This window comes from Aquarana catesbeiana, linkage group LG03, assembly GCF_042186555.1.
Source record: "Aquarana catesbeiana isolate 2022-GZ linkage group LG03, ASM4218655v1, whole genome shotgun sequence".
NCBI classification, from domain to species: domain Eukaryota; kingdom Metazoa; phylum Chordata; class Amphibia; order Anura; family Ranidae; genus Aquarana; species Aquarana catesbeiana.
In genome coordinates this window covers 633,460,999-633,481,330 of record NC_133326.1, presented here as the reverse complement: position 1 = coordinate 633,481,330, position 20,332 = coordinate 633,460,999, and the positions used below count along the sequence as shown (strand labels likewise).

Below are 20,332 nucleotides of genomic sequence, written 5' to 3'. Positions count from 1 at the left end.
AGTTGGTGGTGGCCTTTGATCCACTGGTGAATCTTCAGTCTTTGCTCCTGGATGACTGAGGGTGTCACATGATGACATATCTGGGTGAGTAAAGTGTCCTTTTTTTTTTAATTGTGAATAATTGGAAGTGGAATGGATGTGCAGAAAATTTGCCCTGGGATGGACTTTAACTGAAAAATACAGCACAAAAAGAAATCTAATGGCCATAAGAGCCAATGATAATTTCTTTCCGCAAGTAGACTGAAAACGTCTTACTGTGCATCAATGTAAATGCCATATTGTCTCTTTTACTACAGGATGCATTTTGCTCTTTGTTGAGGGAGAATGCTCGCATTCAGGAACAATCTTGTCAAACCACTAAGACCAACATTTCCGTGGAGGTAACAAAAGAGCTGTTTTGATCGTTTTGTTATGTAGCTGCACATATCCTATACATCAATAGAAAACAAAGAATGGAGAGGGTTTGCAATTTTTTCTTAATAGCACCTGGTGTTCTCAATTAGGCACAGATTGACCGTATTGCAGTCCCGCCTTTCTGAGATTCACCCAGTTCCACCGTATGTTTGGGGTGTTTCCAAAACTGAATTCTTATTGGAGACCCCCAAATTTTAATTGTCCTCTGAATTAATTATAATCTAGAGAAAACAGATTGTGTATAGCACACAGCAGCAATTCTTCAAAGAGGACAGACCGGTTATATAGCCATTAATCAATTTATTGATTATCCTAGTAACAGATCTTACCAAGTAAACTAATGAGTTCACAAAGTGTATCAGTACAAAAATATAAACGTACAAAACAAAATACCTCTAAATCCAAACCATATTAAAAAGACCTAATGTCTGAAGAGGAATAGCGGTGGCCACCATTAAACATATTCACCTTGCATACCTCATTCTCACATGCACATATATGCACCAATCACAGTCGATCGATTGATCAAATGTGATTGCTGATCTAAATATCCTGGGATACCTGGAAAGACAAGTATGGGTAGTTGTTGTGTAGACTAGTACAGTCCATGTTGATTATTCAAGGTGATACTTGTCCTTAGTATTTGAAAATAGGGATGTTTAGTAATATTGTAGCAATGTGGAATGTTCCTCTTTTAATCCCTCTTAAACATCCTGTTGCAGAAACAGCTTTCGTTTTGTAAAATATAGGTTGCTCAATGACACATATTATCTGTGTGGAGTGTAGCATAGAGTTGATTTAGTTGCTTATAACAAAATACATATAAACCGCAAATGAGGAATTTGATACTTCTCACCGTCTCTTATGCTTGTTAGATAATTCCCTCTGTTGGCATCTAGACAGGATCGCTGTGATCAGCTGTTTTCCGTCACCGCCGCTGCAGGGAATCCACACTTAATGGATGTGAGAGTCCACCATTCTGGGAGATATACTTCTCTCTGTAGTGCTGTATTTCCGCTGTTTGTTGCTACAGTGTCCGGTCTCCAAGTGGAGTTTAGGAGGGCAGAGGGATTGGAGGAGCAGAGGGAAGGGAAAAAGGAAGCTGTATATGGCTGTGTAGACAGTCGGTGGTCCCGCTATCCTTCTTACGGCTACTACATGAACCTGATGCTTACATGTTTCGCTTTGGCAAGCTTCTTCAGAGCATATCCTATACAGTCACTAAAGTATTAAACCTGCGAGGAAAGAAAAACAGGGGCTCTCCGTCTGAAAATGCTTACTAGATGCTTTTGCTTCAGTACTTTTAATTGCTTACTGGAAACAAGTATTTCGATATAGAACTTTTCTTACTGACTTTTCCGTAAACTTACATGCATACTTGTCCCTGATCAGGGTCTCAAAGTATTAACTTTAGCAGGTCAAGCTGGTTACTTGCATTTTGAGAAAGAGAACAGCAAAAGCAGCCCCTGTATTTTCCTCAAGACAGATTTACTTTGAATTGAAATTGAATTGCAGCTTAAACATTATTATTTTCTAACTTTCATAATTGTTCAGACCAGGGCTTTTTTTTCTCAAACAATAGGTGCTGGAACTTAACCACGGCCCCACAAAACCACTCATCCCACACACACACCTTCCAAATCACATCACATAGTGGGTGTGTTCAGTCAAATTTCACGAAAACAGTAGGAGGGTCTTAAAGGGGCATTAAATACCAGGATTGCATTACATACAGAGTGCAGAGCTGTCACTTGTAAACACAGAAACCAGACTTCTGTGTTTACAAGTGATTGTGGTGAGCAGGCACTAAAGGGTCTGAGCCAGAGGTGGTGGAACTGAGTTCCACCAAGTTCCCCGTGAAAAAAAGCCCTGGTTCAGACTAATTCCTGTGTCATTGTGGAGTACCCTGAATCCTAGGTCCAGAATGGGCACATGGCTTCAATAATTCTTCAAGAAGAGATTTTCATTACTGGTTGTATGAACATTTAAGGCACTTAGCAGAGATCGATCACTTATAATGGAGTTTGTTAGGACCTCTGTGTTGCCAGAGGCAACAGAAAACAGGACAGATGGCAGAGCATTGTAAGTCCTTAGACTGATGGTCAGAGAAAATTAAAGAGAGTGGCAGTTGATGGCCAGGCCAGGTGTGGACAAACAATTGTCAATGTTCTAGATGGGTAAATGGACTGGAAATACACAAGAGCATATGTAAAAGACTGATGATTAGAAATAGCTCAGACTAGCTGAGTGTAAACACAGTCCAAACAATATACAGGAAATGACTGAAGGCAAGCCAGACAGAATTCAAGACAGACCTCTGTCCAGGGCATGAGCAAATAGACAAAACTTGTTGATCAGGCATGGGCTTGAAGCTGTGGTCTCACTTTAAAGGTCACTAATGAGGACAGGTGTGGACAGGACAGACCTAAGATGCAGTGCTAAGTAAAATTATGGCTTTAGTTGTATTTATGTCTCCCAGCTAAGTGAGTGGTTCTGTGCTCATCTCATGCTTCAGCAGTAAATTTTAACAAATAAATAAAATGAGAAAATATATTTTATATAAGGTGACACTATCCATCCAGGACTTTTAGCATCTTTTGGTCTCTCTTCTGGGGGGTGTCCAGGTGATGGAAAAAAAGTACTTATTCTGAATGTCTTTCATACTTTGTCTTTTATTTTTATAGCAAGTGGTCCAGGAATTAAATAGTGTTCTCAATCATGTTGCCTTAACCAACTTGAGCACCTCAGAGCAACGTTTAGCTGTCACTTCCATAGTCAATAGTGTTCAGAACTCACTGTTGGAAAAGTTCTCTAAAGATCTACAGAACCGTAACATCAGCACGCCAGAGCTAGGTAAGTGGGCAGGTAGAATTACTTCCAAGGTTTGAATTACTAGTTTGAATTACTAGTTGCTGAGTTGGAGATGAACTGAAAGAATCAAGTTTACATTTTTCATTGTCATTTCAGAGAGTTTTTTGGAATTGAGTGTGAAAATTTGAAGTTGTAATAATAATCCATTCTGTAAAGAATGTTTTAAAATCTCTATTTAACATTAAGGGGAATATTTAGTGGGTTTGCGTACATGTTTTTGTTCTGGTCAGGGCTAAAATATATTTTTTTCTCTAGTGTTAATAAAAATATTGCATATGAAAATGTTGTATTTTCATATTCATCCAGGAGGTGGAGCTTTTTTCCTCCTTTTCAGGTGTCCAAGCTCTACTTATCTGTTCTGTTAAAGAAGTAATTTGTTTACAGGGCTCAGTAGCATAACCTGAAATTTACACTCACAAGTGAAGGAGCCAGAGAAATGACTCCTCTCCCTCCCTTCAGGCAGCCCTCTGGCTGTTTTCCTGTCATTGTTTTTGTGTTCCAGTGCATCTGGTATTCTGAGCCCCTTGTTCTCCACAATGCAATCCTTTCTGTAGTATATTGTTTTTGGACACTGTCATCACGGGTCCCAGGCTGCCAATTTGGAGACAAGCTCCCAAGAATATATTCAATTTGATTTGTATTTTCATAAATATGTCCTGCAGATGGTTAGCCCTGTCCACGAAGTCCCACCCCACTCCAATCTATGACCAGTGTTTTCACTCCCAGTGGAACAAACACTAGTATATCTCACTTTGTTCTCTATCTTCCTCCAATGCATGATCTTTTTCTCTATGTGGCCTTGCTTTCTCTTCCCCATGTTCATGGTCAACTCAACCTCTACCTCTCCTCTGTTCTCCCATCCATGATCCTCTGATTTCTGTCATCTTTCACTGTATCTTTGTTCCCCTTTTTCTGCCTCTCACAATGTTCCATGTGAAGCTGTTACTCCTCTCTGCCTTCCACCCTCATCATGATCAACTTTTACTCTGCCTAAATATTGCCTCCCAGGTGCACAACTAGTTACTATTCTGGCTCCTCCCCCACCTTCCCAAATACATGCTCAGATGCCACTTTGCCTTGACTATTGTCTAAATAGACTTCTGTCTATTTCTTGACTAGTGGTCCTCAATCAGCTCCTGTTCTGTCTTTGTTCCCACTTGCCTATGGTCAGTCAGCTCCATATCCTATACCTGCCAGCTCCACGGTCAGCTTAAAGTGGTTGTAAACCTCAGACACGAAATATGAACCAAGCAAATCCCTTTATAGCAGCCTTTCTCAACCGTTTCAACACAGAGGAACCCTTGAAAAAACTTTTCAGTCTCAAGGAACCCCTGCTAAAAATGATTATATCTACAACTCATGATACATTAGTGTGATGGTCAGTGGGAAGAATGCTCCTTACACTTGTAGTCATTGGGAAGAATTACCCACTTACAGATAGTGAAAAAGATCAATGGTGTCAGTGGGAACTTATCTGTAAGGCAGAAAATTGCTCATTGCTCAAGGAACCCCTAGCAACCTCTGGAGGAACCCTGGTTGAGAAACTCTGTCTCAATCTAGAGCACTAAGTGTTATTTCTGTCTACCACTTCGTTCCTTTGCTGTCTGTATGAGTCACTTCTGACAAGCTTTCCCGACACCAAGAGATAAAAAGGTGACAGTAGAGGGAACTCCAGCACACAGCCTATGATTGACAGCCCCAGCTCTGATCATGTGATGTGTGAAGGAGGGAAGTGGGGGGGTGTCCCTTGTCTCCAAACAGCTCTCACTGAGCTCTGCAGAGTTGCCCCCTGCTTTCTGAAAGCTCAGATAAGCTGTAAAATTCTGCACTTTAAACAGTTGTAGAGAAGAGAAGACAAATAAACAGGCACATCGTATGTAGGAGAATTTGTTTTATCTCTGTGTATCACCTGAGGCTAGTCACTTCACTGGGTATTGTTTTGGAAATGTTTATACCTCACTTAAACGATTAACGATACAACAATAAGTGGTTAAACCTTTGTCTATATAAGAATAAAAATGAATGATAATAGGGCAAAAAGATAAACCATTACATTTATTTACACAGAAAAGAAAGCTAGAATGATTAGAATTTATCATATATCTCAAGTGATGCCAAAAGTACAGTGTTGCTTTAGGCTGCAAAGAAAATCTAGGCTGGACTCAGAAATGGTTACAATGGACATACACAGGCTATACAATATTCTAAAACAACTCCGAGATACAAGTATACTTTACGCGGACAGCATGTTGTCTAGATGGTCTGGGGATGGACACAGAGCCAGAACCTTTAGCTCTCTCCCTCTTTTATATGCATTCTCCACCAATCAACAGATGCCACACATTTATTGGTTCAGAGTTACCTCAAAGTCTGGTTGGCTACATTTGAAGCTTACTTGCTCATTGGTTTACAGTTGCCTCAAATTCTGATTGGCTGTAATTTCAAGTCCAGTTAAACATCATGCTAGCATTGCTGGAACAGTAAAACTTTTGGTGCCTCTCAGTCTATGAATTAATGAACAATCTCCTTTGATCTCCCAGCCCAAACAGTCCCGACATTAGCATGTTAATGGCCCCCTGGTGAGTTGATTCAATTAAACCTGGAGACCTTCCCTGGTTCCCACCAGTGTACTGGAAGAACTACATTAGCTGTGCCCTATAAAACATATACCCACATATATATATACACCTACACATAGATACACATAGATACATATATATATATATATATATATATATATATATATATATATATATATATATATATATTTATTTATTTATTTCAGGTACTTATATAGCGCCGTCAATTTACGCAGCGCTTTACATATACATTGTACATTCACATCAGTCCCTACCCTAAAGGAGCTTACAATCTAAGGTCCCTAACTCACATTCATACATACTGGGGACAATTTAGACAAGATCCAATTAACCTACCAGCATGTCTTTGAAGTGTAGGATATACATGCCCGCATACTGGGGCACGGCAGTTTAATTGGAGTCCTTGCAATGGTTCACTTGGATCTCATTGTTATAAATATGGAATTCAATATCTCCATCACAGTATATGTAGGGGTTTGCAACCACTTTAAAGTATTTTTACCTCTACGATCGAAGCTGGTGAGAAAGCTCATTTGTCAAAATAATATGTACCTAGCTAAAATATTGCCTGCTTGGTCAGTTATGTAATGTAGCATCTAGCATCATTCATGTATTGCCAGTTTTATTTGAGTATACAATCTCTTTTATTATCCATTTTCTCTGCTGCAGAGGTTCAGATGAAGGTTTCCAGGGATCTGTGTGGTAAAGGAGCCCCTTCTATAATTCTGACTGTTGTGGACAACACCATGAGGGTGCCATGCACACATGTGCCTGGAAATACTGGTGAGTACAGCTTTATATAGGCATGCCCTGGTAGTGGTTGTCTTAGTGTACAGACTGTAGTTCCCTGTCTTTATTGCATGTACTTATTTTTTATTGAGATGGAGCAATCCTAATCACCTATAAAGGACTTGGAGAAATAGGAGAAAGTGACCATGAAAATACAGAGAAGATCAATTCCCCCATAATAAGTGGAGCCATCACCAATCCCAATACAGAAAACTTGGACCCTCCAGTGGCCTTCTACCTCAATCAGCTAAAGGTCGGTACAAGTAAAACTGTGAGTTTGATATCTGCACACTGTATGCATATTGGCCATTATAGAAAGATTTGACCTGGGTCAGGATGATTCACATAAACCTAGATATCCTTGAGTCTGCCCAAACTACCCCTTCTCCCAGCAGCCAGCCAGTTGTACAGACATGTATTGCTCTAGCTTCCTTGGAGATCAGATGTATGTCCTAGAAACATTTTTGGTGCAGTTTTGCCGGTAGATTCAAATAAGGAAGACGCTGCTCCAGGCAAGCAATCACTACAATTCGAATGCGTTGGGTGCAAGCCACGGCCCACCACCGATGATCAATAGGAAGAAAAGAACAGCACACTAAAGGAACGTTCAAACAATTTTATTCCAAAAATAGCAAATGACAGCCAACAAAGACAGAGTGTCCGAACCCAGGAGGTGATGCGTGCGTTTCACACTGACCTCAGTGCTTCTTCAAATAATTTTTTTTTTTAATGGATTTACTACTACAGGTACTTATATAGCACCATCAATTTACATAGGGCTTCACATATATACAGTATATTACATATTTACATCAGTCCCTGACATTCAAGGAGTTTACAATCTAAGGTCCCAATCTCACATTCATATACTAGGACCAATTTATCTACCAGCATGTCTTTGGAGTGTGGGAAGAAACTCACATAGGCACAAGGAGAACATGCAAACCCCAGGCAGGTAGTGGCATGGTTGGGATTCAAACTGACAATCTTAGCACTGCCAGGCAGAAGTGCTAACCACTTAGCCATTGTGCTGAATGTGTTCAGAATATAGACAACCATACAGAGAAAAGTATGCAGATATAACTGTAGCACCCTCTAACTTAGGTAGGTGCTAGAGGTAGATTTTTCTCTAGTACAGGGAAATTTAGGCAGGCCTAGCCACAAGCTAGGCCTGTTTGTTTTTGATCTCTGGGCTGGGAGTGGCCTAGAGTAGGCTGGTGACCCACAGTTAGTCTCACCTTTCAATTACCTCCCTTCTGCTTATAGAGGCTTCAGGAAGGAAGGTGGGGAATAAGGGTGGAGCTGTCTGGGGTGTTCTAAGGAGCCCTGACCAATCCCCAACTTGGATTGGCAAGGGGCAATACTGAGAGTCAGCCCAGCTGGGGAGGAGTTGTTTGGGTGGAAGAACTGGAGATGTAGTATTAGGCTGTCGGGGCCATGGAGGAAGCCCCTGACTTTGGGGGGATGACCTTGGACCAGGGGCTCGAAGCTGAATGGGAACACCATACAACCCAAGGGTGTCCTGAACAGGAGCAAGAGAGGGCAGTGGGGAATACTGCTGGGCAAGTCTCCAGGAGGGATCCACCAGGTGTTGGTGAGTGACAGGCATATTCATGAGAGCTGGGAGAGGCATGCCGGAGCGGACTGGGAGTGTACAGTCTAAGATGGACGTAGAGCCAGCGGGAGAGACTGTGATGTTACTGGCAGTGACGTCGGGCCACTGCAGCAAGGAGGGCTGTCAGGGTCTGCAAAGGGCTGACTGGGATTTGTAGTCCACCAAAGAGGGCAGCTAGCACCAGAACTTTCTTTGCTACACCATAGGGGCCCGTGGTCCCTGCCTGTAATAAGGCACCCTGCTAAGTCCTGGCTGAAACCAGTGTCAGGTCTAACCATTGGTTGCTGCACCTGAAGAACTGTGCTGGAGGGAGAAGGAGAGATAGTCTGCAGCAAGTGTTGTGCAGAAGAACAGTGTCTAAATTGTCCCAATCATGCAAGAATGTTTTCTGGGTATCCCATGAATTCCTTAACCCCATCCAAGTTATAATCCTTCAATAAAATCCAGAAAAACAAAGCTGATGGACTTTTCATTGTCTTGGAGTGTTTGGAAGTTAATGCCAATGCACAATTAGTTGCCCAGACTGCAATAACAAGGAAACAACATGACAGTAGTGGCCTACAGTGATTGAGAAAGGGATGTGGGAACTGATAGGAAACTGGTCAGAGTGTGAAAATGGGTCCAATAGGGTACATAATCCATTTAGAAAAAGAGGAAGGGTCAAGTCAACAGAGGATTCTGCCTTTATATAACATTAGAGAAAGGTTTAAGATGTAGTAGGTGGAAAGAAGAATAGGCGAAGAAGAGAGTAAAGAAAGTGGATATTGGGGAGACAGGGGGAAAGGGGAGGGCATCAGGGCCACCTAAGTAGGGTCCCTGTCGCTCAGTATATACAGGGAAGAGTAATTTGCTACTGGCAATGAGGGGTGGACATATTGTATCCATGGAGAGTGAGACGGTGCTTCACATTTTCATTGCAGATGTACTGTAAAATAAGCACTAGGATTGCAGCCACTGCAGGTACTTGCTTAGAGTTAGCACAACATATCCATTTACTATTAAGCTTTAAAGATTTGGTCCTTAACAATCTGTAATTATATTATAGCATGTCTAAAGTAGGGAGTGGTTACAATCCCATCAGTTGTTTTCTTTTTTGCTATGTGTGTCCAAATAGGGATCTGCCCTGGATACACAAGAGGAAGTGAATGAATATACCTCCCAACATTTTATGCCTGGAGGAAATCTTCAAAAAATTATTTCAGGGGTTCCCTGAGTTAATTTTTTAAATCTCTAAGTCCCAGCTCCTCATGTAATTAAATACAGTGCTGAAGGAAGAGGGGAGCTGGAACGTAAGTGTGAACAGTGCACTGCAGATATAATATATATGTGTAGGCAGGGCTTTTTTTCAGTAGGAACTAGGGGGAACTCAGTTCCACCACCTCTGGCTCAGGTCTTCTGCTCCCTGCTCACCACTATCACTTGGTAACACTGAAGTCCAGCTTCTGCATTTACAAGTGATAGCTTATCTCCCAGTAGCTCCCACAGGTCAGATCTCCTGCGCAGATCCCACTGAGTGCCGGACAGGAACAAGGGAGATACAGAACAGGTGCACCTTAGGTGGTCTTCATTTTTTCCCTGGTGACCAATTGTTGATGCTCCTACTGCATGATCTCCCTTGCAAGTGACTGTAGTATAATATAGTATGCTGGGAGGTACTACAGCTGTGTAGGTGCTTCAGCTTAATATTGCAACAAAGGTAAGACATATGACAGAGGGTGGAGCTTTTAAGGAGGGGGTGGGAGATGAGGTCAGTGGAGGGAGGGGTTGTATGCAGAGGGAAGAGCTACTATTTGATGCCATTTGCCAGGTATGTGTGTGTGGTGGGCATGGTTGAGTTCCTGCACCTTTTCTCTGAGAAAAAAAGCCCTGTGTGTAGGTATTAGGGTTGCCACCTTTTCTTCAAGCTGAACACTTGGAAAAATATTATTTTTAAGGGGGGACGCTGTGGACTGTAAAGGGAAACACTGATGTAAGAGGGTTTCTGCTCACTAAACCTCTCACTTACATCAGAATTCCCAGCTTTCCCCCTTAAATTAGGGTTCCCAAAGCCCCCCTTACATCAGAGTTCCCCCTTACAGCTGAGTCCCCCTTACCTTAGTGTACTCACTCACTTAAAGGCAGGAGAGTAAAGGGAAGGAGGGCGGAGATTTCAGTCACAGACATTGGATGGTGAGCTCACGCACCTGAGGATGGAGGTTCAGGCATCGACACCTTTCATCCACAATGTATTTGCCAGTTGCTGACCAGCAAACTTCCAGCTCACACATCCCTTTCCTGAGGCACAGCACACCAGAGATTGGAGTGTGGGTGGGCAGATAGAGGGATAGGGACGGGACGAGGAGGAGCAGATCAAGCCCTCTCTTCTCTCCTGTCCATGTATGGGGGTGGGGCCTGTGTGCACACCTATGCACTCAGCGGTTGTGGTACTTGGTTACTTGGGAAGCCTCAGTCCTTTCTGAATATTGTGTCCGGGTTTCAGGTGGTATGAAACCCAGACACACAATTCATAACCCGGACTGTGCCAACCCTAGTAGTTTAGCAATAAATAAAATAATACATAATACATTGTACCCCTTTGTAATTGTGCTCAGTGCAAAAAACTAACTTTCCATTGTTGTTCAGTGATAAACTTATTCTGCATTAGTATTTAGTGTGTGTTCTGTTATTTTCCCTTTTTCTTGTACACAAGTACCAAAAGCAACCATCGAACTCAAAGGCAGTCTAGCATAGACTCAATCCAATAAAAACACTTTTCATGTTGCCTTGTCTTGTCTCTACCCTGAAATCTGGAGTCCCAGATTGATGGCTACAGACAACCTGTCACTGAGAGGCGTTTCAAACAGTTGTAAACATAAACCTAAAATAAAGAGTAGATTTGATGGCCACGTGTAAATGACATTCATTTTACATATTCTTCATCACAACTCTTTCAAGCAGAAAGCTGGTTTTATTCAAATGAATACTCAGAATAAAAATGATTGCATGGTAGTTGTGTTCTACCAGCAGAAACATTTTATTATTTATTGCAAACAGTGTTTTTTTTATTACCCTTTTAATCCCGAGAAATACTTATGCTGTCAGTTTTTGTACTAAAGTAGAAATCAAGCTGTAAGACATATGCTGTGAAAAGAGAATTATGTTTCTGCTGACATTAAACTTAATTCGATATGTCAAAACATTTCACAGTTGAAAATGAATATACAGAAGAAAAAAAAAAAACAGGCATTCTACAGGAAAGTTATAGTGGTTCTAAAGCAGGGGTGCCCAACCTTTTGGAGAGCGAGGGCCACTTAAAGTGTTAGTAAACCCACAGCAGTAAAATCAGTCTGTATATGCAATAAAGCATGCTTGTTACACTCACTGTGGAATGCAATGTGTTAAAAGGCTGCTTGATCCTGTATGCACAGATACACTGCTCCCTTCACTGTCCCCCTGGACAAGTCTGGATAAGACAGAACCTTTGGAGTCAGGCTGCACATGCTCAGTTTGGTGTGGATTGCTAGAGAGGTTTTTTTTTCTGGGGAGAGTGCATGTGATCAGCACAGGGCCAATCAGCACTGTCCAGACATGTCCAGACAGAGGGTCAGGAGCCCTGCAACCTCATAGGACAGCTAGTGTGGTATGAAAACTCCTCCTACAACCAGGAACTGATAAAAATAACAAGATTGCTATATACTGCTGATGAGAAAAGGTATTTAGCAGTTTATGTTTACTAAAATTGTGCTGCACTTTGTGAATGGTTCCACCGACTTCTGGGGACCTGTGACATGTCCCAGATGGCTGTAGAGGAAGGTAGGGCGAACTTCCGCTCAAATCGCAAAATTGAGAGCAGGTATTCAAAACCTGGTACCCGCTCCCCCCAAAAAAATGTAAGGTGCCAGAATTTAAAGAGGGGGAGGGAGGAGGCAGACAAGCATAACTGATATTTGTTTTGTGTTACTCTCGTGCTACCACTCTGTGTGTGGGGTAAAAAATGTATAGCAAGCCTGCCGCCTTCACTTAAATAGCTTATCCTTGACTATTCATAAATAAATTGTTAGAGAGTAGTGAGGCGCTGACAGTTAACTCAATCTAACCAATATGTGACGTGAACTCTTGTGGTAGGTAAACCTAGTTAATCACTCCTAATAACCATCAAAATAAATATAAATATAAAGTGACTTCAGTGCATAAACCAATTGAATGTTACTGGGTGTAACCTCAAGGCTAAAAGTAATCACTCTGTGATGTCCCTAGTCATCCAGCGATCGCCACACTGTGTTGAATCAGCAGCAATAGAAAATAGGTATATAAACATGCAATATAAATAATGATCCAAAACATGTAATAAAAGTGATTCTAGTGCATAAATAATAACTTGTGTCTCATGGCTGGACACCTAACACACAAACCTAAACAACAATATAATGGTGCATGTCCATTGATACAAGTCCTTATATAAAAAGTCCTTTTTGTGAGGTAGTGCACAATATCCCTACACCCTTAGTGGTGATTATTCATAATATAGGTGACAATCTTGCTTCCACATCACCTCTGTGCTCTCTAGCCTCTCACCTCAGGTAAGTATTAAATCAGCATAGCCTATGGTTCCTTGGACAGTGTACTGGCGTGTAGTCACTTCTTGGGCTCCTCTATAGTTGTTTCCGATGATCTGCTCTCACATATGTTGTGTCTCTGCTTTCTCCCAGGGGGTTCCCTCTAATGTCCTCTCAAAGGGGTATATATAAAGGAAGAAGAGCGATCTCGAAGTGTAGTAACCTAAAATGAATTTATTAAAATCATAACATCATACAGTGCACTCACATTAAAAAGCCAAGTAACAGGGTATATCCACGAGCTCCGAGCTGATTCCACAATTGCGCCACTTCCAGTATGCCTCCACTCACGCCCTACGCGTTACATCACGGTCACGTGACTTCATCAGGGATTTTCAGGGGTTTTCATCTTACAAGCCAGTGCTTGTTGCAGCAAGGTGTTGTGCAAGACATCCAGGAGCGTGTCATACTGTAAAAGTGCTTGTTGTTGCCAGGGGCAGTGCAAGACAGCCAGGAGATGTACTATATAACCAGGAGAAAGTACAGTGCAGCCTAAAGTTGTGCAATACAGCTTGCAATTTGTTCCAAGCAGCCAGAATCCTAGCAGTCCTCAGGTTCTACATTTCAGGTTCTCCCATCCCTATCCAAGTTCCTGTTCAATAAAAAAATCTAAAAAATAAACTAGCCAGTGGAATAATACCGAAAATGTTGTGTGCCTGGCTGTGCATGCTGTGAGTGGGGGAAATAGGCCAATTACCAGCAGCTCCTGTGGAGTAGCACTGCATTTTAACCGCTTGATATCCGCACTATAGCCGAATGATGGCTACAGCGCGGTCCTGAATTCCCGGGAGGCCGTCATATGACGGCCTCCCCTGTGCACACGCCCCGCGCGCGCCCTGCAGGGCGCGCGAGGAGCGTGCTGTGATCACCAAGTCACTGAGACTTGGGTGATCACCGATCCAAGTAAGGGGCCAGTCCCGGCCCCTTACCATGTGATAAGCTGTCAGCCAATGACAGCTGATCACATGATCAAAACAAAAGCTCTGTGATCGTTTTTTTTCTCCTCGCGCTGACAGTGCGAGGAGAAAAAAAAGCCGATCACCGGCTCACCAGCAAGGGACATCGGTCCCGAAGAGGAGGAGGCAATAATGCCTCAATTGTGCCACCAGTACCCCCTGCCAGTGCCACCTGACATTGCCACATCACAGTGCCCACAGTGCCACTTATCAATTCCTACAAGTGCCACCTATCAATGCCCACCATTGCCACCTAACAATGCCCACCAGTGGTGCCAATCAGTGCCACCTAGCAGTGTTGCAGATCAATGTACCAGATCAGTGCCCATTATTGCCACCAATCAGTGCCCATCACTGCCACCCATCAGTGCCCATCACTGCCACCTATCAGTGCCCATTGGTGCCGCCTCATCAGCGTACATCAATGAAGGAGAAAAATTACCCTTTTTAAAATTTTATAACAAAATATTAAAAAAAAAAAAAAAAATGTTTTTAAATTCAGTCTTTTTACATTTTTTAACAAAAAATAAAAACCGCAGAGGTGATCAAATACCACCAAAAGAAAGCTCGGTCAGCTCAGTGTTGCATGACCGTGCAATTGTCATTCAAAGTGCGTCAGCGCTGAAAGCTGAAAATTGGTCTGGATAGGAGGGGGGTTTAAGTGCCCTGTAAGCAAGTGGTTAATAAAACAAATAAGCTTCAGTCACTTTAAAATATAACTAAAGGGAAAACTTTTTTTTAGTTTTGGATAGAGAGGAGAAGGATTAGAATACCTGTCAGCTTTTATTGCTTTCTGTGCCCCCATGATGGTGATTCATCCTCTCTATTTGTCCTGTTTACTATTATCATTGAAAGTGAAAGTAAAAGAAAATCCTAAATTTTGCGTTGTCCCCAGAAAATTATTTGTGACGATAGTCACTTTGGGCAGGGGGCTCGTGGAACCCAGAATCACCCTGTGTCACCCTGTGTCTCTTATAGGGGCACAGGGTGACCGAAAAATTCAGTCTGATCTGTACTAATCGTACTCACTGTACAACCACACTGGAATGTTGTGTATGTATATATATATATATATATATATATATATATATATATATATATATATATATATATATATATTGTACATTGGGGGTTATTTACTAAAGGCAACTCCACTTTGCGCTACAAGTGCAAACTACAAGTGCAAAGTGCACTTGAAATTGCACTGAAAGTGCACTTGCAAGTGCAGTTGCTGTAGATCTGAGGGGGACATGCAAGGAAAATAAAAAACAGCATTTTAGCTTGCACATGATTGGATGATAAAATCAGCAGAGCTTCCACTCATTTCAGATCTACCCCTCAGATTTACAGCGACTGCATTCCAAGTGCACTTTCAGTGCAATTTCAAGTGCACTTTGCATTTGTAGTTTGCACTTGTGGTGCAAAGTGGATTTGCCTTTCGTAAAAAACTCCCATTGTCTCATTTTGTTGTGTACTCTTTGTTGGGTCGTTTGGGGTATGGCTGTATTCCATTGTTCTACTGTGTCTGTCTGCCTTGGGAGAAAAGTATATTATGGGATGTATGTCTATGTGAAGGGGGGAATTCCTCCAGCAGCCCCTCCCTGCTGATAAGATTGTTTACTGATGAGAAGTTTGAATACACCTGACATGTGTGTCTTTTGTTATTGGACAGTTTACCCTGCAAAGGGAGGGGGAGGGGTTGTCTCTGAATGTTACCTCTCTGTACATGTGTTTCAATAATCAGTTCATGTTGAGCAACCAAACGAGTACTGCCTTGTTATTGGTTGTCAGCGGTTTGCAATATCTGATATCTATATTCAGACTGGGAGGAAGCGGTATATGACGAAAGCACTCAAGCAGAGTGTGGGACATTTTGTTACATTGGCGGCAAGCAGTGGGATGCTTCCTGAAGTCTGGGACATCCAAACCTTCACTGGGATCCAAGACCGGGATAGCAGACTTTGGTTACCCCAATAGAGATATGGATCTGGCATCAGAGTTCCCGGGGCTGCTGCGGATCGTCGTTTCATCATACTCCAGGACTGTGTCTGAGGATGAATACCTGGAGCTCAGGCAGCAGATTTGGGTAGGACTCTGTATTGGAGCCCTCCAGGTCGCTGGTATGCAACAGGGCAAGTGCTTTCCAACCCCAGAGCAACAGGCCAGTGACCAGCGGGTGTTGTGTATGGCATTCCTTGGAGAGTGGCCCCAGGAGCAATAGGTGACTGTGTTGGACAGGATGGTCCAGCAGGAGATAGAGCTGGACAATCGGTATCGGGCTCTAAAATGGCATGCAGAGCAGGGATATTTAGGGGAGACAACAGAATGCTCTGCGGAGGGATATGACTTTGGCGGCCCTGGATTGCTGTTGGAGAGCCTTACAGATCGTTTTGTGTTTGGCGATGAAGGGGAACCTACCCTTGAGGACCTGCTAGAATATAGAGGTTATGCTCAGTCTTGCAGGGGTCTCAGAGCTTAAACCTGGATCTGGACTATTTGCTGAATAAGGAACAGTATCTGGAAAGGGCATAGAGGAAACTGCTAGAACATGTTCAGCAGCATGCCAGAGAATCGGCAGTGGAAACTCCGGAGATTGCATCTCCAAAGCAGAAGTGCTACCAACAGGACAGAGCTCTGTTAACCTCTGCCCAGCACCAACAGCAGCTTCAGCCTCCCGGAGAGAAGAGGCAGCAACTGTGGAGTCACCAGAAACTTCTGAAGCTGAAGCGCCGCTGACAACTGGACAGAGGGTCCAAGACCTCTGCACTACACTTGTGGCAGTTCCAGAGGCCAAGGGTGAGAAGGTGGTGGTCTTTCCTCCCCAGCAAGGATCCATGCACCTGGGAGACAGTACCAGGGACATGTTGTCCCAGCAGCCAGATGAGGGTAAGGGAGGTGAAGCAGCCAGCTTCCCTTCCCAGCAGCAGATGGCACCCCAGAATGATGCCAGCAACCCAGCAGAAGGGCTGGCAACAGGGTCGTATACCCCAGGGATGCTGGGCAGTCCACCCAGATCCCCAACAGCATGATGAAGTGAGCCCAGCCACCCTGTCTTTTCTCCAGGGGCTGAAAGGATTTCAGGAAGAAGGGCCAGTCCGCACTTCTCCCCAGCGGCGGGTATGTTCTCTGAGAGAGGCAGAGGTTGGTTGGGTGAGTAATGCTATGTTTGGGACAATTTATTTGGGGTACTGTGTGGATACCGGCATTGGGGGACTGGAACTACTGACTAACTTCGGAGTCAACCCGTCTGGGGTCTCCTCCTGTGTTAGTCTGCTGACGAAAGGGGAGAGGTGTGACGGGAGTCACTTTGGGCAGAGGGCCCAGAATCCCTTGGGGAGGTTGGGAAACCCTTGGTTCAGCTCCCCATGCACCTCCTATGTCTAAGTCACCCTGTGTCTCTAATAGGGGCACAGGGTGACGGATGAAATCCAGTCTGATCTGTACTAATTTGACTCACTGTACAACCACACTGGAATGTTGTAAATACATATATATATTGTATAGTGTCTCGTTTTATTGTGTCCTCTTTGCTGGGTCGTTTGGGGTGTGGTTGTATTCCATTGTTCTATTGTGTCTGCCTTGGGAGAAAAGTATATTATGGGACGTATGTCTATGTGGTTGGGGGGGGGGATTCCTCCAGAAGCCCCTCCCTGCTGATAAGACTGTTTACTGATGAGAAGTTTGAATATACCTGACCTATGTGTCTATTGTTATTAGACAGTTTACCCCGCCCTTAATGCAAAAGGAGGGGTTGTCCCTGAGTGTTACCTCTCTGTACATGTGTTTCAAGCTACAGTATTAAAGGGGAAATCTTCCAATGGGGACACTAGTTCTGTTGACCTGGGGGTCCCCAAGGGATTCCCTTAATTTGCAGAGATTTCGATTCACATCCTGTTTGGTTATGGGATAATCAGGGAAGGAAAATCTCCACAATGGGACACAGATGGTTATAACCCTTCCTTGCTCTATCCAAAATGAAAGAACATTTTTCGATATAGTTCTACTTTAAGATTGAATGGTTGCCAAATACGGCCAAAAGGGTTTTAGTACATATCTTGGGTAATAGACTGGAGTCATTTCATCCCAAGCTGCTGGCTCTGTGAAGACCCCTTCTCTTATCCTGCGGTGTTCTCTTTGGTGACATCAGTAACCGAAGCTCTTAAGCGTACTGTGGGTCTGATATCAGTCTGCCAAGAGGTACTCTGCAAGCCCATGTGTCTGTGCACTGAAGCTACCATTAAGCAAAAATAAATGCATTGCCATGGTGGATTGTGGCAGAACCCCTCGGGACTAAGGACCCTATGGTTACATGGAACCCTGGTTGAGAAACCCTGCTCTAAAGTATGAGTTGTCTGATGACAACTGTAAAACTTTGGATTTCTCATTGCTGTCTGTCCTGGTGGAAAAGGTCACTAGGACAATTAGAAGTGTGAATCTCTCTTAATCCTCCTTCCTGTATCGAAACCTGAAAATAAGTTTTGACTTTAGATATACTTGAAAGTGCATTTAAACACAGGACTAAATGTAATATATTGCAACCTACCAGTCCTTAAATGCTATCCATTTTCTTTTTAAAGTTTTTTTCCTTTATTTATACCCAGTGATCCTGCCATCTATTTTAAACTGAATGGGTATATCTTTGGACAAAAAGATCTTTGGACAAAGAGTTAACTTAATTCATTGGTATTTTATGGAGTTCAATGAAATGAAAAATGAACTAAGTATATCCCTCTATAGTGTGTACTAGCTCACTCCAATGCACCTAGTATGGTTCCCATCTGCTATCTCCTCTCTGCTATGAGTCACTTATGACAGTTTATCCTGACACCACAGAATCCCAGGGGATGGCCCCATCACCCCCTGCCCCTTTCCCCTAGCACACAGCCTGTGATTGACAACCTCAGCTGTGCATGTTTCCATATGATCTGTCTAGAGGGGGGTGTCCTTTCCGTCCACTCAGGTCTCGGATTACACCCAGCTCTCCTCTCCTCTGCCTGCTGGAGCCCAGAGATTCTGTGTAAATTGTGTGCTTTATGAGGCTGTAGAGTAGAGAAGAGAAGACTGCAGATAAACAGATACAATGTATTCAAGAGGAATTGTTTCATTTCTGTGTATCCCCTGAGGCCAGTCACTTCACTAGGTATATGTAAAGGTTAATAAACACTTTCAGCTTTAAGATTTGGGAGGGATTATTACTAGAGAGATATGATTGATGCCTACTTCCTTTATCACGTGAATTCACCTGGAAAGCACTGGCTGCCCAGACTGTTTTCCTTGCAAGCCTATATGTCTAGATATACAGTAGACCGAGCAGTCACTAAACTATAAGTATTTAATACAGGATATTTATTTCAGACTGTTATGGATCTAGCACCCTGTAGTTTAGGCATTTGTAAGTTTGGCCTTATTGTACTTGTCTCTTCTACCACTAGGTGGCTGGGTACCAGGCGGTACTAGATATGAGAAGGGCAACCCTGGATCAGGTAATGGGTAAATGGGGTATCCCAGATAATGGGCAGGAGTTTTCTTGAATCCCTTGGCCTGCTGGGAGCACCTATATATTTGGGTGGAGTCAGGTGATCTGGGTTCTGTGCCACCTGGACGGCTGTCTGGGTGGACGTGTGTTGTACGCCCCGGGCTGCTAGGCCAGAGATTGGGCCTATCCGAGAGGCATCTGGCTGCCAGGCTGTGTGAGGGCCTATCCAGAAGTAAGAGAGCAGTGCAGGGTTGGGATTGTGGCTTGCAATCCAACCAAAAATGACGGTTCTGCTAGGCCAGAGAACCTGTCATGGTTGGAGGTAGAAGGGGAGCTGTCACCACTAAGGGACTAGCCACCTTTACCAGGGACCACAGTGAGTAACTGAAGCAATTACTGAAGAAGTATTCTCACCGAACAGGCACGGTGGAGAATCTAGAAACTTCAGGCGGTGATCAAGTCAGGAACCCAATCAGCGGAGGTGAAGCTTGCAGAGCAAGCGTTGTGTGTCAAACCAGTGACCGAGTCGGTCAGCGTGGCTGAAGCTTGAGGAGTATCTGGAGTGCCAAGCTAGGGACCCAGCAGGGAAGCGTGGGTGACACTTGAGGGAGATACCACTGCAAAGATTGGAGGAGCTCAAGGGATTCAGAGTCAGTGAATCAGTGGGTCTAGTGAGAGACCGGGAGCTCAGTGTTGAAGAACTACAAGAGGCAGTTGTAGTGAAGCTGAAGGAACTGTTACGTTTGTGTTAGGAACTGTTAAAGACTGTTGCCATAGGAGACAGGATTCCTGCATGTGCAGATGTGGCGCCTTGCTGGGGCCTTTCCCTGCATGGCTGTCATCCTATAGAAGTCTTGGAGTCTGCCAATTGAATCTACAACTACTTCAGGGTGCCCTGGCCCTAACCCTCTTTCCCCCCAAAATACAAAAAGGACTGTCAAAAGAAATAAAGCCTCTTTTACATCCAAGAAGTGTCTGGCGCCCAATGACTTTCACCATCTTTGCACCCATGCCTC

The 20,332-nt window shown here is 43.5% G+C and overlaps 1 protein-coding gene across 3 annotated transcripts in view; it reads left to right on the top strand.

The window, feature by feature from the left end:
• LOC141133236 (adhesion G protein-coupled receptor E3-like) overlaps positions 1-20,332 on the top strand; it is a 114,912-nt gene that overhangs the window by 58,691 nt on the left and 35,889 nt on the right. For all 3 annotated transcript variants that reach the window (XM_073622492.1, XM_073622493.1, XM_073622491.1), the window contains 4 exons: positions 297-380; positions 3,099-3,267; positions 6,555-6,668; positions 6,767-6,927. In XM_073622492.1, the coding sequence (XP_073478593.1) occupies positions 297-380; positions 3,099-3,267; positions 6,555-6,668; positions 6,767-6,927 (528 nt within the window). The remainder of the gene's footprint in view (positions 1-296; positions 381-3,098; positions 3,268-6,554; positions 6,669-6,766; positions 6,928-20,332) is intronic.